Below are 18,706 nucleotides of genomic sequence, written 5' to 3'. Positions count from 1 at the left end.
TATGTACATATGCGCAATCCCTTGCTCCAAAAAACTCCTGACACCGCATCGAAAACAAGAATTAGCAAATTTGCCCCATTTGAGTTTAAAAGGACGCTTGCCCACCCAAGGATCCCCTGAATCTACCATAATTCCATCCGAGGTATGCTTATCCGTATCCCACAGAATGCAAAACCTGTCGGTGTTTGCATCCAATTTCGGAGGGCAAATCACCTTGCCAAGTTGAGCAGCCAACAAAGGAAGAAAATGCCTCCACGTGCGAGGAAAATCAACAATTTCCACCCACACAATACATTTGTGACGAATAAGACTTTGATAGTCCTTTGTCAGTGCCCAAGGCAGAACATAGTCATCTGCGTGCCAAAAAAGAGGGGAGACATCTCCAGCAAAAGGTTTCTAGCCTCAATGTCTGCCAATAGTACCTCATAGAAACCCCGAGCACCAAAATAAACTCCTCGAATAGCCTGGCGTTTGAGAAGGAAATCAACCCACTGTCCGACATCCTGCGCAACAGGCATTTTTCCAAGGAAAAACAAGATGACCGCATTCATGGCATATTGCGCTACGGGATCCTTAAGATCTTGTACGGGAATTTGCACCTCAAGGGCAGGTTTCTGACCATTCCAAGCTTTACGGGCCTCTTCGAAGTCTTCATATAGACAACTTTTGATTTCCGAAGCACTTTCTGAAACACTGTCCATGGCTTTACGACGCTTGAAGACACACGGGAACTCTGACATGCATCAACCCAGAGCACAACCGAAAAGTAAAGCAAAAGACTTTTTTTGTATTTTGTGAATTAGCTATTTACAGAATCCTCATAGATATGTACATCTCCACAAAACGCATACATCTGCAAAATGAATGTGCCGGAAAAACTGTACTCTGTAAGCAGCTGTAGGATGCCTGATAATGCTGCTCTACAGCCAATTGTACCCACTGTAGAGAATCACACAAGTTAACTATACACACTTTTTTTGTAAATCAATTTGATTTATCTATCTGTGGGAAATCTCAAAGAGAGGAAAACCCACCAAAAAGATTTACAAGGAAAGGAACACAATAGTGTTCGACTTGTACAAAATATCTAAAAACATTCATAAGAAAGCTGATGTATCTCTGCCGTGATATCACCGACTTCCAAAGCGAACCGCAAAGACTGCCGAAGGAAAATCTTGAAGAAAGGCAGGGGATCTGTATGAATGCGATGGAACATATAGCCATTAAGCTGTCGCCACAGGCTCCAGTACGCCCAAAACCTGACCCACATGAAGAAGGCTGCAAAGCACTGCAACGCCGGCGAGAAGATACCAAAAACCCAAAACCTCTTATGGAAGACCGTCGTGGGAAAACGTAGCCGCATACACGCAAATACCAGACAAAGAAAGTCTCGAGTGACACAGCAATCCCAAGCATCCTCCTCGACAGATGAGCAACGGACACATGATGTGCCGGAAAAACTGTACTCTGTAAGCAGTTGTAGGATGCCTGATAATGCTGCTCTACAGCCAATCGTACCCACTGTAGAGAATCACACAAGTTAACTGCACACACTTTTGTTGTAAATCAATTTGATTTATCTATCTGTGGGAAATCTCAAAGAGAGGAAACCCACCAAAAAGATTTACAAGGAAAGGAACACAATAGTGTTCGGCTTGTACAAAATATCTAAAAATATTCATAAGAAAGTTGATGTATCTCTGCCGTGATATCACCAACTTCCAAAGCGAACCGCAAAGACTGCCGAAGGGAAATCTTGAAGAAAGGCAGGGGATCTGTATGAATGCGATGGAACATATAGCCATTAAGCTATCGCCACAAGCTCCAGTTAGCCCAAAACTTGACCCACATGAAGAAGGCTGCAAAGCACTGCAACGCCGACGAGAAGATACCAAAAACCCAAAACCTCTTATGGAAGACCGTCGTGGGAAAACGTAGCTGCATACACGCAGATACCCGACGAAGAAAGTCTCGAGTGACACAGCAATCCCAAGCATCCTCCTCGACAAATGAGCAACGGACACATGATGAAGGACGGATACGTCGCATCCTAAGAAAGGTACCCACTGGGAGCACACCAAGTAAACACCGCCAAAGAAACAAACGCTCTTTCAACGGCAAATGACTTTCCCATATTGCAGATATAATCCTTCGCCACCAAATATCTAATTTATGCATGTGCCAAATAGCGTTGCAATGATCAGCAATCCATTGACGAGGCAGAAGAAGAGCATATGCCCGGCCGGCAGAAATATCTTGAAATGGCATTTCCCCAAGCTTCAAGTCAGACATGTGATCACCATCAGCCAAAGGTGAAACGAGCAAGAAACCTGTCAACATTTGCCGTAATTCTCTCCAAAACTGGCGATAGTGCATGCCCAATCCAAAGCGGCGAGCGGAAAATGGAAACTCGAAAGTGAAACCAGCTGCATCCACCACATCCTCAACCACTCGAATGCCACGGCAGGAGAGGAAATACGCCTGGCGAGGCGAGCGGTCAACCAAAGTAAGAGAAAAAGCCCGACTCCAATGAAGGCTCTCCGCACGAAGTGAATTTCCTTCCCTCCGAGCATTCCATGAGAGATGAATCGTAACCTGTTTCCATGCAGAAAGCAAGGTGGAAGAAAGTGGGCATCCAGGAATATGACCATCCATCTTACCAAATACTGCCTCCCACATGGATGATTGCCAGTGACCAAATGAGGAAGTAACCACATGCTGACTCAAGTGTGCAAACATAAGAGTCCAAGGCTGAGATTGTTGCACAAGTGTAGGCAAAAGCATAGCCTTCCTAGCAATAACATGCCTACGCAGGTCCAAAATATTCAAACCACCAAAGTGCTTTGGTGTACAAAGTTTTGCCATGGATATCAAGCGCAAACCTTTTTTGTGAGCACGAGTTCGCTACAAATGAGATGAAATGGCCGACATGATAGAGTCAAGACAATGACGGGGCCAATGCAACAATGGAAATAAGAACTGAACATATGCCATGAGGATACTCTGAACAATTCGCCGGCGAACATGTAGCGGCCATGTAGAAAGCTTCCAATAATGCAATTTAACATTCAAGCAATTCATAACCCAATCCACTTTCTGCGTGTGAGTAACATTCAATCCAATTGGATAACCCAAATGCCTAGTGATTACATTTGGAAGAACAATCTCTCCTGGCCACAACAGAGCATACCAATCACAAGAACGAAGCGGCAGAAGCTTTGATTTGCGAAAATTGACTTTAAGACCAGCCGCAATCGCAAACAATTCCAAAGCGTTCATAATCTCTTGAACATCGTTTTGCTGATTGCGGTGCATAAATAGCGAGTCATCTGCATAAGCCTGCCCAATAAAAGTATGACCCGATGGTAGCTTCAAACCATGAAGACATTGCGCAGAGGTCAAATGATCAAGATACATCAACAAAGGATGAGAGGCAATTGCATACAGCAAAGCACTAATAGGGCAACCTTGCCGAACCGAACAACCAAGCAGCCACGATTCAGTCAATTCCCCATCCAGGACTCCCGAAGACGTACTACAATCATATAAGAAATAAACCACATTAGCCAACTTAGGACCAAATCCTAAACATCTCATTGTGGCAGCAATGAAGTCCCAATGCACAATGTCAAAGGCCTTTTCAATATCAACTTGCATGACCAGCACATCTTGTTGCGAATACTTAGCATACTCCATGCCAATCATAAGATTGGCCAAAGTGTCCATGATTTGACGACGAGGAATGAAACCATACTGAGCCTGATGAAGTCCTGTAAACAAATAGTCCTTGATGCGGTGGACCAACATTTTAGCCAAAATCTTGTATAACATCGGCATCAAAGTTATGGGCCGCCAATGAGAAAACTGCTTGAGTTAACTGCACACACACTAATACATGCACACACACACACAAAAATAAAGAAACACACATGCATAAACAAGCAACTGGATAGAGCAAAATAAAAAACCGGTCAACAAATGTGCGGTGACTAGAACGCTCAAAGTATCCATAGCAAGGAGGGGTCCAAATCCATCCTTTGCAGAGAACTGCCTCCTCAATGGGGAAAAGCAGATCAACACGAGCGCTTGCCAAGGGAATCCACTACTTGAATAGGCTGCAAGTTAACAGCTAGATTCTGATAGAGTAGTCCTGGTATCACCCCCTGAAAGACTAGTTGTAGATGATGTCCATGACGATGAGTGTGAGCAATGGCGAAAACAAGAGTCCCAAGGCAAAAAGACGTAGGGTTGGGTGATGGGGAAGGAGGACTTGATAAGTATGCTGAAAGCAGGCAAACGGTGGCTGAGCAGGGAGAGAGAGAGAGAGATCTTCTTAAACATAACACCAAGAATTCATGTCAAATTGCTCCAAAAACATTCATGTACAATGAAATAAGAGGTCCCATTACCGAGATTGAAATTTTAAAAAATGGCTATGATACATGGATTTCAATGGATATATTATCTGCGACATTTCCAAGCCTCATTGAAGGTTATGGATGCTGAGTTCCATACGAAGGCCGGGTTCAGCAATTGAAGTTCAGGAATGCGCAGGGCATTGTCTCTTTTATCACTGTGAGAAGCCCCAGGTCCGTCGCTAGCAGTTTCTCATGTTCTTTCAGCATAAGCGTATGCTTCCCATAGATCATCTAGTTTGTATTCAAGGCACTACCTAGAGATATCCGTTTACCCACCGCAATTGCCATCAATCACAAGTACACCAAACTCCGCTTCGAATCGTTTAAATGTTGTCTTGAGCATCTTCTGCATCCGCCTCAAAGTCTGGCTCCTTTGGCTTTGCCACCTTCACAAAAGTGTCCTCCGGTATGCTGCTTTTGAGTTTTCTTAATCTATGCACTCCACGCATGGCGTTTTTGGCAAATCGTGAGACATAGATCGTGGCACCCAGACTCGGACTCGCATCCTCCTTGGTGTCATTGTCCATTTTCTTCGATGGACTCATCTCTTCCATTTCACATAATTCAGCAAGTAGCTTCCTCTTTTTGTATCTTTTCCATGCAGCCTGAATGAAACAAGCTGCCCATGTTCTCCATTGGTAAGAGTAGAACCTGAATGTGTGTTGTAATTTTTTGCTGTGAAGCCGTCGAAACTGTTTTGCCACAAATTTCAAATCCTCTGCTGTTAGCGCAAAAGCCTCCACCTCCGATTCTGCACGTATCGTTCGTGTGGATGTTGGCAGGTTACTACTTGGCTTTGGGTCAAGAACCCAAGTGAGTAGCTCCTCCCCACAAAACTGGCCTGGACCAAGCTTGATTTGATTGAAAAAGCCCGTTCGACCACCATTTGTCGTTGCGCTATCAAGAATACCACGAATAATGAACAGCATCTCATTAACAGGATCACCTTCTGCCATGATAAGTGTATCTTTTGTGCATAAAATTGGCTTCAGACGATCACAGACGGCATCTAGCAATCTTTTGTCCATTTCATTGAACAAGGGCACCTGCGACAGAGAAAATAAGAAGTTGAAGAGTTAATATCTACCCAGGTATTCTTGGGACCTGCTCAAATAAGATAATAAGTAGGAAAAAGGGACAATTACCAAAATACCCCTGAAATTTGTGGAAATTCCTAAAATACCCCTTCAAATTTCAAAAATTACCCAATTGCCCCTCATCTTTTGCCAAATTGCCCCTATAGGTCTGATTAAGGACTTGCTTGTCGAAGATGATAACCCAAGTAATTCGATAACAGGTGACAATTGTTCCACTACTACACCTGCCAAGACATTCGAAAGCAAACACCCACATCTCAAGAGGTTACCCAGACAGTCCCTGCAGTAATTTGAAAGAGTAGCAGCATCAGGTTGAGTCATAATGGCTGAGGTATCATCAATCAAAGTGGTTCTCACAGCTTGGTACCAGTATGGACAAGAATCCTCCTTGACAGTGTAACGAGGACCATTGGCCATGAGATTCACTTGTGTGGAAAGCAAGCCTTGTCCCAAGAGATGATAACCACACAGACCAGCAACACATGAATCCTGTTCGTCCAATCTTCCCAGCAGTACATGGATCCCTCCTGCAGCTCATAGCGGAAGATCTCGTGCAGGGACCAGGCTATATGGTCGCATAGGAGTTAGCTAGGTTACTCTTGGAGTTTACGCCTTACATTCAGGAGTTTCAGAGGAGCTTGGGTCATGCACTTAGTGGGGCTATTACTCTTGCACGTGATGATTGACTCCCACGATTAGAGTGGTTAATTTTTTTTTTACAAATCATTGTTGAAGACTACCTCCCCTCGACTCTAGGTCAAAGACGTACTTGGCCATGGCAGATCACAGATACTCTCTCTAGAAAGGTGTTTTATACCAAGCTCTAACTCAGAGCCACAATCTTAATATGCCCCGCACTGACTCTCTCTAGATTCTCTCTCCTTTCCTGAGAGAGTGCGGATCTAAAATTGACTTTTAACATGTCTAGACTGTGTTCTCTTTTTTTTTTCATAAAAAAATGTTAGGCTTTTTCTTCCAAGAAAGAGATCCTTCTATTAGTTAATAAACTGCCCATAGGGCTACAACCACCTCTGCTAGAGAGGGCTACATCGACCATGGGGGGAGACTCTCCCAATGAAAAAACAGCATATGTACAATGAAGGGTAAATCAAGAGATGGGAGGAGGAAAGGTTAGGCTTACACCCTTCATATTACATAAAAGGAAAATTAATTTACAGAGCATGGCCGCAAAGCCTCACTTACTTCGGCACGCTACAAGAGATTTTGAGGATCGATTATAGAGGATTTTTTGTCGACTTGTTCGACGTGCAATGGTTCAAGATAATCATGGAGGGACGCAACGCTACTGTGCGTAGAGGAGAGTCTGGTTTTCTTGAGGTGGATTCAACTAAGAAATGTACTGACCTAAGAGACACTTTCGTACTACCCGAGCATTGTGAACAAGTAGGTGAAAAAAAAAACCCTCAAGAATGGGGGCTAAAATGGAACACAAGGAGCTGAAGATCCACAGTAGAATCACATGAATCTGCCTGGATACCTCACCCAATTGAGACAACACGCTGAAGAAAACCGTTGCCGGTTGAATTCCCGACTAACCAGTGGCGAAATCAATCAGACAACATAGCACTGAATCCTCCATCCGCACATTTAGGAGAAGCTTGTACCAAAGATCTTGAGAGACGCTTGAGAGAAGAATGTTGCTTATGCATCTTCAACCACGCAGGACAAGGGAACCATCACCTTGCATAAGCATCTACAACACACCACGACAAGGCAAAAAGAGAGCCACCACCCAATCGCCCAACACCCACCCTCCACGAACAAGAAAGAAATAGCACACACACCCACCCCCACCCCAATGCATACGGGCAACACAAGCAAAAGATACATGTAGATGGGGGCTAAAATGGAACACACGGAGCTGAAGATCCACGGTAGAACCACATGAATCTTCCTAGAAACCTCACCCAATTGATACGACACGCTGAAGAAAACCATTGCCGGCTGAATTCACAACTAACCAGTGGCGAAATCAATGGGACAGCATAGAGCTGCATCCTCCATCTGCACATTTAGGAGCAGCTTGTACCAAAGATCTTGAGAGACTAACGAAGACTCGGCGCTCGCTGCTGCTGTGCTTCTCCCGCCCCACAGTCCCCCCCCTCGTGCTGCTCCTCCATCCCCTTGCGGTGCCCTGCCCCATCCCCCTCCCCCCCCCCCCCCGCATTCACCTTCCTCTCCCTTTGCGCTGCACCCCCAGCTCGCCCGCCGCTGCACCTTTCATCCTCAGCCCGCCCCCTCCCTTGCCAGCGTGCAGCTCTGGCTGCTTTCCCCCCACGCTGCCCCCTGCCCGCCCCCTTCTTACCTGCATCCTTCATTGCCCCCCCCCCCCGGGGAGACTTTGCTATGGCTTTGCCTCGACTGTGATGTCTTTTTGACATTGCTCGCAGGTGCTTCCTCAGAGGTTTGTCTTCACTCAACCCCTTTCCTTCACAGCAGTAGAAGCTCCGCCCTAGAGGGACTCTCACGAAGCCCCCTTGCCCGACCCTGCAGAGCCCACCATCCGACTTGCTCTCTCGCCAACAGAGCAAGCCATCCTCGTAGCAAAGGTGGACCACCTCCAAGCAACCTCCGTCATCTACAGAGGGGAGGTGCGTGATCTCCTCCAGGCCCGCCTTTTAGCAGAGGTGGGAAAGATCATCGACGTTCAGTTTCTCAGGAGTGGCTACTATCAAATAGAGTTTGAAACATCCGAGCAGATAAAACACGTTTTCGACAGCGGCCATAGCTTTGACCCGACTACTGATGCTCTTGTCGAGGAGGCAGACCTACCCATCTCAGTCTGCTTCGCCAGCCTGAGGAGAGAGTACCTCCCTCTACGTTCCAAGATAGCCTCTAAGATTGGGACTATCTTGGAGACACCTCGCACTACAACTTCTATTGTTGCCAAGGCAACAAGAATACATACAATACGCATTCTGGTTCAAGAGAATTGAGCCTCCCTAATCAGTGCTTCATTTGTCAAAAGATGGGCCATCTTGCGAAGGCCTGTCCACAGAGGAGGCCTCGACCCGCAGCACAGACTCAGACACAGCCTCCTAAGGCTGGCCAAGCCCAGAGGCAGAGACACAAGGAGCTTTGGCAGGTTCTTCCAAGACTAGTGCACAGCCAGAGGAGGGTGGAGGGTTGGCAGCAGGTCCGTGGTCGACTCTGCCAAGGACCACCACGTGAGTTCGGCTGCCCTGGTGGTCGACCTATACCAGGCCAACAGCCTCCGACAACCACTCCTCTCGTACCGCCCACGGCCCCTGCCCCCCATCTACATCACCTCTAGCTCCCCCCATCTTCCCTGCTGCTGTCCCCTCCCCTCCCATTCCACCCTCTAGTCCCCCATGTTCCGTTATCCACTCCCTATCCTGCCTCACAGTCGGCCATCACCTCCACCTCCCCCCATCTGCCCCTCTACCGTCCCCTCCCCTCCCATTCCACCCTCTAGCCCCCTTGTTCCGTCATCCACTCCCTATCCTGCCTCACAACTGGCTCAGGGGACAAGACCTTCCTCGATAGCTGGGAGGTCTCTTGGTAGTGCTTTCTCCATGAGCCACTTGGCGAGAGAGGAGCAGCCATTCCTGCGGACGCCTCTGTTGGTGCACACGTCAACTTTTGCAGCAGTCCCTCGAGGCCTGACTAGTTTCGACATCCGTCGCAGGTGGGACTTCTTCGCTTACGACTTCACACGCTTCCTCGGCGATTCCTCTCCCGACTTTGAGGCGGCTTGCTTCAGAGTCCACATACTCAGTGTTGAACTAGCTTCAGGTTCAGGCTCTTGAGTTCTCCCATCACACGGCAGACTTGGGAGTGACAGATTTAATACAGACTCTGTGACCGTTGGCCAAGTTCTCTGTGACACCACCGGATACAGCAGGTTGCAGGCACATTGTGGTCTACTTCTTTGTTGAAACGCAGAGTACACCCAGCTATGTATATATACATGAGGACTCCTAGACAAAGGATGTAGCTAGACGGACCACACACTCTTCCTAGGCTTGGGTTGGATAGACTCTACGTCACGGCTATCTCGAGGTCACTCGAATGCGGATTACTCCCATCCAAGCCGTCCTCGAAGATAGCGAGATTGGCTGCTATTGCAGCATCGGTTTTTTCTCATCGACTCCATGAGAATCGTCTCATGGAATGTGCACGGATTAGATGGACCCCAGTTTCAACGTCAGAGGGGTCGCTTGCGTCAGGAGCTTCAGAGATGCCTTGTGGGTGGTACGATTGATATTCTTATACTCCAGGAGCACCATCTTTGTGAGAGCCACATTTGGTGATGTGGTCAGATTTTGTGTGGTCGGTATGAGACATTTTGGTCAGTTGCTTTTGGGCCTGGAGGCATCCAGGGAGAGGTATGTATGACTATTCCCGACTCATGGCAGTAGGCCATTGTGGGCAGAGGTATTATTGTGCCAGGCTGGGCCCAATGGATTACTATGCAGGTTCATGGTTGCCTCATGGGCTTCCTGAACATTTATGCATCCAATGTGACAAGTGCACGAGATGTGTTTTGGTCACATATTGTAGAGTCCCTGCCACATCCAGAGCAGTAATATGTCCGGGGAGACTTCGACATGCTGAAGGACCCCTCAAATAGGATTGGAGGTAGCCATGCTACTGTGCACAAGACTGAGTTGGCAGCATGAGAGCATTTATGTATGACCTTGAGGATTTCAGATGTTTGGCAGCATGCACGGAGCGAATCTATCTTGGATAGATCGCTTCTACGCCATTGACCACATCTGTGACATGGGAGGATCTGTCGGTATTCTCACAGGGACTACATTTTCGCCTGTCATTCTTACCATGACATATAGACAAAGGAGTAGGAGCACGATGATGCGCATCCCTGAGAGGATCTTGCTGGATCCAAAGCTCAGAGAGCGGGTGGTGGCACTTAGGACGGAGAGTTTGGGCACTCAGGGCACCCCTGCTGGTAGAGTGGCCTTTGGACTTGTTGCGCTTAGTCGCTTTTTCCTCTAGGATCTACAGCTCGCTTGGCTGCATCAACCAGGTTGAGAGGCTGATTAGGAATTTTCTATGGTCACTGTGCGACACCCAGCTAGCCCAGGCCAAAGTGGCCTGGCAGGTCTTCACTTTACCATGTTCTCAGGGGGGGTTGGGGATCATCAACCCAGCACAGCAGAGCAGAGCCCTCCTTGGGAAGCTTGTGGTCAGGAGACTACTTCCAGGGGAGAAGCCCTAGAAGGAGCTCTTGCTTCACCGGATGGATTCGAGCTTGAGTCCCTCATGCGGGCGGCCCTTGGAACCCGTCCACCAGGTGGATTTTTACAGAGATGCGCAGAGTTGGTCTTAACAAGAGACTAGAGGACCGATTTGCTTCGAGCCAGCTTAGATCCAAGGAGCAGCTGAGGAGTGGCCTGGAGCACCATCAGCCCACTTGCACATAGGAGCGCTTGAGGCGGCCTCTTGTTTGGAACCCCATGGTTAGCACATAGAAAGGTCACCTGGTGGTAGCAGGCCTCACGTCTCTTGGGGTCCCATGGCAGAGGGACCAGCCCGCAATCTCGGCGACTGGCTTCATTTTTCAAGCTTGCCCAAGGAGGTTCAAAGCATACAATTACGAGGCATGAGGGGGGTTGCAGAGCATGTGTCAAAATATTACATTACAAAGGCTTTACCAGCTCAGTGGCTTACCCCCTTTAGAGGCAGCAACTCCTAGGTGGATGGGGGCCTTCACGCGGTTGGAGGTCCTCATTGTAGTTCGAGCTTGCTCGGAGTCATTACCTTGCATGCTCTATGAGGTTCAGGGAGAGGGAGAGGGTCGCCTTCACAGAGTCTCAGTAGAGGCGCCACAGGTTGCAAAGTGTTGTTTTCAGAGGATACGAGTTGTGGGAGGACTTGTGTCAAGCCCTTAGCCTAGGCATCTACGCATACTAGATACACTTTTACATTGGAGATTGACTCTGTCTACATGGACAGTATTTATAGACGCTTGGCCCACAAAGGAGCTGGGACACCCATTAGAGGGACTTAAGCCTTACCGAGATATTGACAGACTTTACATGATGCAGCAACAGAGGACACCCACACACCCAACCCGAGCACAAAAAACGTTATGGGAGCATGCCCCAGAACAATTGGTATGATAAGGCATGTAGAGAGACAAGAGCCGCAATTCATAGACCTCGGTAGTCAGATGAGCAAGCTTCACAACAAACTTCAGAGTCCACCTATACTAGAGGTATATTGAATGACAGAGCCATTGAGCTTGGGAGAGCTGGACGCCCACGTCTATGAGAGCCACCACAACATCAACGGAGGCTCCATCAGAGGATCAGGACTATTCTAGCACATGGGAGACGTCCAATATGACTATTTACAGAGCTGGATATTAACGATGCTCTTCAGCAACCGATGCAATACATCCTCGGACAGCACCCGATTCTAGGCATCCTCGGACAGTTGATGTTCATTTTAGCTTTTTAAGACCCTTCTATAAGTTAATAAAACTGGCCATAGGGCTACAACCACCTCTACTAGAGAGGGCTACATCAACCATATGGGGAGAATCTCCCAATGAAAAAACAGCATATGTACAATGAGGGCTGAATCAAGAGATGGGAGGAGGGAAAAGCCACACAGGTGGACGGTAGTGCCATTTGAGCTCACCCCGGACCATGGTGAAGAAAGGCCCAGGGCGCCAGGGTCGAAAGAACTCCTCTCTACATTCCCGCATGTGGTCGGAGCTGCCCTGAAGTCTCTCGAACTGTCCCCTGAGAGTATGGATCAGCTCCATCCAAAAAATCTCGACAGTCTCCGTTGGTGGCACAAGGCGAGCCTCGAAGATGCGGAAGCAGCGGGCCCACCAAATGAACCAGAGTGTCAGGCCACAGACGAGCTCCCAACACACCTCCTTCTCACTGCACCACTCCTATGGAGTAAGCTCTGTAGCAGACTGGAGTGTAGGTCGCCCCCCTGTATCACTATCATCCTACTCGTGGAGGATAGCTCAAACTGTAGTGCAGGGCCCGTGACAGTGGACCAAGCAGCTGCCCCCCAAGTGTATTGTCGTGCTGTGGAAAGAGTTGGAATCAACCGAAGGACCCGAAGCCAAACCAGTTGTGCGATAGGGCAGTCCCACAGACAGTGACGCCGACTCTCCAAAGGATGGCCACAAGCTATGCATGCTGCCGAAAGGCCACTATGTACAAAGTGACTCGTCGCGGCTGTCTGACGTCCCACAACCTCGCCCAAAAGGCTGACAAGAACTCAACTGTGAGACCCTCCTCCTGTCAATGAGGTGCTGCAGCAGGACGAGCCTCTCTCCGTGTTGCCAGTATGTGACATCCCAATCGAACAGTGTATTGAAAGAAAGGGACCCCTGGATGGTCGGCTAAGGAGAAAGGGCCCCTCCAAAACCACTCTCCAGGATCCCACTGCACTCGTGCGAGTGGACAGCTCTTTCAAGCCCAAAGCCTCCAATGGCTTGTCTCATGAGCTGTTGGGTCAAGATCGATGACACAAGTCCTCCCGCAGATGCCCACTACTCGGATCCCCCGAAAACAGCACTCTGCAACCTGTGGAGCCTCTACTGAGACTGTGTAGTCGACCCTCGCCCTGTATCTCAAAGAACATGGAGGGTAGAGTCTCTGAGCAAGTTCGAACTGCGATGAGGACCTCCAGTCGCGCGAAGGACCCCATCCATCTGGGAGCTGTTGTCTCTAGACGTGTGAGCCACTCAGCTGGTACTACCTCTGTGATGTGATATCCTGACACATGCTCTACACCCATCTCATGCCTTGTAGCTGGATGCTTTGTAACTCCTCTAGCAAACCCGAAAACTGAAGCCAGTCACCTAGAGTGCGTGCTGAACCCTCTACCATGGGACCCCAAGAAACATGAGGCCTACTACCAACAAGTGGCCTCTCTGAGTGCTGACCATGGGGTTCCAAACAAGGGGATGTCTCAAGCGCTCCGTGCAGGTGGGCTGGTGTTGCTCCAGGCCTCTCCGCAACTGCTCCCAAGAGCGAAGCAGGCTCACAGCAAAACGATCCTCCAATCTCCTGCTCAGATCAACTATGCGCATCTCTGTAAGATCCATCTGATGGAAGGTCTCCAAGGGCCTCCTGCCTAAGGCACTCGAGCTCTAAGCAGCTGAAGCAAAAACTCCTTCCAGGGCTCCTCCCCTGGAAGTAGTCCTCTGACAACAAGCTTCCCAGCTCTATTGTGCTAGGTCTATGATCCCCAACACCCCCTGAGAACATGGTAGAGTGATGACCTGCCAAGCTACTTTGGCCCGGGCTATTTGAGTGTCGCGCCTTGACCAAAACCGTCAAGGTGATCAGCCTCTATACCTGGCTGATGCAGTAGCTCGAAAGATCCAACAAGATGTAATGTACCACATAGTAGCCGACAACACCAGGTTGGCCACTACAACTTTGCCTGCCAAAGAGAGTCGTGCCGAACTCCAATGTAGCAATTTCCTCCTGATGGACAGGAGGAGGGGAGCAATCTGCTCCTAAGGAGAAAAGTCTAAGCCAACCTGACAGCCCAAGTAGCGAACTGCAATCCCTAGGGGAATCCATCTAAAACCCTCACCTGGCAGCCAATCAGGCGTAGGAGCACTGCCAACCTAGAAAGCCATTGTCTTCCTCCAATTGATCAGTGCGCCTGATGCACAACAAAACGTCTCTAGAGCCTGCTCACACCTGTGCAAGTTGGCCTCCTGGCCCTCCAAGTACAAAGCTGAGTCGTCTGCAAACTCAGCATCCAGTAGCTCATCGCCCCAAATAGGGAGCGCTACGCCATGTAGACCAACCTGCTGTGAAACCAAGAATTTGCTTATCGCCTCATAGAACAGAAAGAGGAAGGGGGCTAGAGGAGCCCTGTCTAACCGAGCGTGTGAGTATGAAACGATCCACTTGACTGTGTGCACGTCTGTAGAGAGCTGACACACCTCTGATCCAAGTAGCTGAGAAGCCCATCCTATGTAGAGTGCCCTCCAAGAAGTCAATCAACTCTATCGTAGGCCTTCTCAAAATCGAGAAGAAGTATCTTGAGATCCTCACCTCGGAGGCGCGCGAGGGCAGACGCCTCCCAAAAAGTGAAGATGTTGTCAAGGATACTATGCTCCTTGACAAAACCTCTCTAGGTCCCATGTATAATGCTCTAGAAGTGGTTGAATCCTCAAACTCAGAGCCTTGACTAGAATTTTGTAAGCTCAGTTGAGGATGGTGATGGGCCGTCACTGCCGAATCTCATCCAAGGAGCCACCCTCCTTGGGAATGAGGTAGATCAAACCGTCACTCATGCTATCAAGCATCTCTCCTGTGTGCAAGATGTACTGAAAAGCGGTGCAAAGGTTTGAGCCAAGCAAGTCCCAGTACTCCAAGAAAAAACTGGAAGTCAAACCATCCTCACCAGGACAACTACCTCAAGGAAGTGCTCTGAGGGCCGCATAGAGCTCCTCTAGCTGAAGAGGCAGCTCAAGCCTCTGGCACATCTCCTCAGCCACAAGACAAGGCATCTGTGCCCAAACCTTCTCTGCATGCATCCTGACGCTATGACTGAGGCTCTGCTGACAACAGGTCAGGTTTAAAATTAGTAGCACCTGTACGCATATCCTCTAGCTTTGAAGCAACTGACCCGTCGGGTCTCCTCAACTGGCTGACACTGGTGTGCGCATGACGGGGTCCCACTGCCTCAAAGAACGCCCCAGTCACTCTGTCACCCACCTGGATCCACCGAGATGCCTGTCGATGGAAAGCAAACTCATGATGCCTCTCCTCTATGCTGGCGAGCCTGCTGCAACTGCTCCTCCAACCAAGGATTGTTTGGGTGTTGCTCTTGCATCCTCTGCAAGGAAGCAACGCCCCGTCGGAGATGCTGCTTCTCCTCCCTCGCTGCAGCCAGGCGGGCCGTAGACTCTTGGAGAAAGAAACGACTAAACTGAGCAAGTCCAGAGGCCACTCTGTCAGCACGGGAGTCTTGCATGTCCAAGCCCTCTATACAAGGAGCCACCACTCGCACTCTGAGCTCCGAGTCCAACAAGATCCTCTCAGAGATGCGTAGCATCGTGCTCCCCCTCCTCTGTCTATCTGTCACAGTGAGGATCACTGGTGCATTGTCCAAAAAAGATGTCCCAGTCAAAATGACCTACGGCCCATTGGCCTTAGCCCATTTCACACTAGCCATGCACAATCCTAGGACCCCAAGTCTTGTCTGCTTCCCCATTTCAAGGACGGACGTGGCACTTTAGCCCTCACTAGGAGGTTCTTTTTCCCCCCGGCCCTATCCTCCTTGCGTCTGTCCATAGTGATAGATCAGATGCCAAAAGTATACAAAAATAAGCCCCCCCCACCATAAAGGAGATTGAAATCCTGAGTAGTCTTCTACAATGCAAGATGCAACTGCAGTAAAACAATATTTGAGGTCAAGGTGCCACAATGGCCTAGACTGGCATTGTTACATTGAGAAGAGCACCAAAAATCCCTAATAGTCTCTACTACTACATATGCCAAAATAAGGCAACCCTACGAACGATGTTCCAAGTCCAACAGGAAGAAAAGGAAGACGATCAAAAAGCTGCGAAGTACATGACAGGCATTTGGGGACACAGACTAGCTAATTAACAGCACAGAATGTCCTAATGTGGAGCAAGAGATGACTTCCAACAAAAACATGTTCAAATGCTCAGAAAGAAATCAGGGAACTATTTCTAAAACCTCTAAATAGTGAAAATACCAAGAAACAATAGTGCAAAGCGAATGCTACCATAAGAACATGCATTTGAAAAATTTGATGATTTTAAACATGCCTTTCATGAAAGTAGACAGAGATATAAAAACTGTATTATAATAGTTAAAATTAAGCTTAAACACCTTGCTTTCCTCTTTGGAGAATAGAATAGAATAGAACCTGCAAAATGAGTCGCAAACATAGGTGCCCTTTAATGTCACGCCGTAAATCTGCTGGAAGGCTTTGTAAAATTCTTTCTTCATCAACCCCTCTTGTAGTCACCCATTTATACTGGTTGAAACGTCTAACTCGTTCACGTAAATCTTGTGGGAGCTGACGGTGTTGCATCCATTCCTCCGTGTCACTCTGCTTGACTCTCCATTCCTCAAGCCTTACCCCCAAAGATTGTAGGTAAGTCTGGAAACATGGCACAGCATTATCATGAGTCTTAAGCACCTAACAGTAAAAGTAAAATGTCATAGTAGTAACAATGGAAGGAAAATAGGAAGACCCTTACCTGCATATTACCAATCAGAAGGGCAAAAAGCAATAAGCCGATGATAGCAATCAATATTGCAAATACAATCTCACCAATAAAAGTGCTTGTCGAGAGATTTTGTCCAAGAGAACTGTGGAAACATCCAACATATGAAGCCTAGTTACATACAGATATACACTCACCAGAGCTTTGTTACGTGATTGTCTTCAAAAATGTTATAAGATAATGGTTCGTCTGACACTATTCCAACATTTCTGCAAGAGTGCATGTATGATGAAGTAATTGTAATGGAAATAATAGCGACACAATCACCTTGCAGGTAACAAAGAGTGAAGGCATCTTAGGTGAAGAATGTCCTAAAAATAGACACCTTACACGTCAGCTTTAAGACACACGACTCTGGATAATTCAAACAAATCAAATAATTTAAGACACATGACTTTGGATGGTTCGAACTAATCGAATGCAGATTGAAGCAAGTGATATTCTGGCAAGCCCCCAGCACTTGGAAATCCACTGATGACCACACCACCATTAGCTCCACTGAAAGTCTCAACCATAAAAATTTTACTTCAATAGCTACTGTTTCTTTTTCCTTTTCTTTTTTCCAAGAAAAAGATCATTTTATTAGTTAATAAAGCTGCCCATTGGGCTACAAACTGGGCTACATCAGCATGAGGGGAGACTCTCCCGATGAAAACGTGAGATATCTACAATGACCACTAAATCAGGATATGGGAGGAGGAAACAACAACACAGGTGGCCGGTAGTGCCATCTAGGAGCCCCATGGACCATGTAGAAAGGCCCTAGACGCCAAAGTCATAGGAATGCCTCGCGGCGCTCTCACATGCGGTCAGAGCTGCCCTCTCTTGAACTGACCTCGAAGTGTATGGAACAGCTCCAGCCATATCATATAGTCTCCACCGGTGGAATGGGGCGGGCCTCGAAGATGCAGAAGCAGTGGATCCTCCATATGAACCAGAGAGTCAGGTTGCAAATAAGCTCCCAACAAAGCTCTCTCTCACTGCTCCACTCCTGGGGCATAAGCTTTGTGGCACGCTGGAGTGTAGGCCCACCCTCTTGTATCACGCTAGCTGAGGACAGCTCAAAACGATTTGCTGGGCCCAAGAGGATGGTGTTGGGCAGTAGCACCCCAAGTGTACTAACTAGCTGACGACAGGGCCGGTATCAACCGTAGAATCTGAAGCCAAACCTGTTGCGCCATGGGGCAGTCCCATAGACAATGCCTCTGTGACTCAAAAGGGTGGCACAGCCCGCCAGGTGGCGGCTGTAGACCAACCAACTCGCCATGGTAGCTCGATGGGCGACAAGCCATAGGAACATGGTGACTCTCCTCGACTCTCTGTTGTCCCACAAGTGCTCCCAAAAGTCTGTCAGGAACTACACTGTGAGACCCTCCTCCTGCCAGTGACCTGCTGCAGCACGGCGTGCCTCTCTGCGAGCAGCCAGTATGTGGCACCCCAGTCAGGTGTGTACTGGAAAAAAGGGATCCCTGGGTGATCAGCTGAAGCAAAAAGATCCCGCCAAAACCAATCACCAGGGTCCCACCGCACTCGCAACAGAGTACGACTCTCCCAAGCCCAGCGCCTCCAATCTGTGTATGCATATAATCCTCCAAATTTGAAAACTTCGCCATTAACAATACATTGGATGACAATCCATCTCCCAGCCGGGTCATTGAAAACCAAGGTTGGGAAGAGTTCGTGTCGAACAAGTATAAGCACTCCAGGATAGCCAGCTGATCCTGCATTAGCTATCCACTAGCACGCAAAGTAAGATCTTCCGGGTCAGGATCAAGCACACCTCTGATGTACACAACTCGAATTCGTTGAAAGCAACTCTGTGGAGGCGACCCTCTGGCTGAACCTCAAAGAACATGCAAAGGCCTCAGTCGAAGCAGGCCCGAAATGCGATCAGGACCTCAATGCGAGTAAAGGTCCCCATCTAGCTG

General features: G+C 48.3%; 1 protein-coding gene across 1 annotated transcript in view; it reads right to left on the bottom strand.

Moving 5' to 3' along the window:
• Positions 1-4,340: 4,340 nt before the first annotated feature.
• The window catches only part of LOC147455282 (protein CNGC15b-like), a 50,176-nt gene continuing 35,810 nt past the window's right edge, over positions 4,341-18,706 (bottom strand). Inside the window, exons 5-7 of the mRNA XM_086514099.1 lie at positions 16,752-16,863; positions 16,415-16,651; positions 4,341-5,464 (exon numbers count right to left, since the gene is read on the bottom strand). Coding sequence (XP_086370225.1) covers positions 4,742-5,464; positions 16,415-16,651; positions 16,752-16,863 — 1,072 coding nt within the window. The 3' untranslated portion in view covers positions 4,341-4,741. The remainder of the gene's footprint in view (positions 5,465-16,414; positions 16,652-16,751; positions 16,864-18,706) is intronic.

This window comes from Adiantum capillus-veneris, chromosome 6, assembly GCF_014529385.1.
Source record: "Adiantum capillus-veneris isolate H3 chromosome 6, ASM1452938v2, whole genome shotgun sequence".
Taxonomy (NCBI): domain Eukaryota; kingdom Viridiplantae; phylum Streptophyta; class Polypodiopsida; order Polypodiales; family Pteridaceae; genus Adiantum; species Adiantum capillus-veneris.
This window is presented reverse-complemented; position numbering and strand designations above follow the sequence as displayed.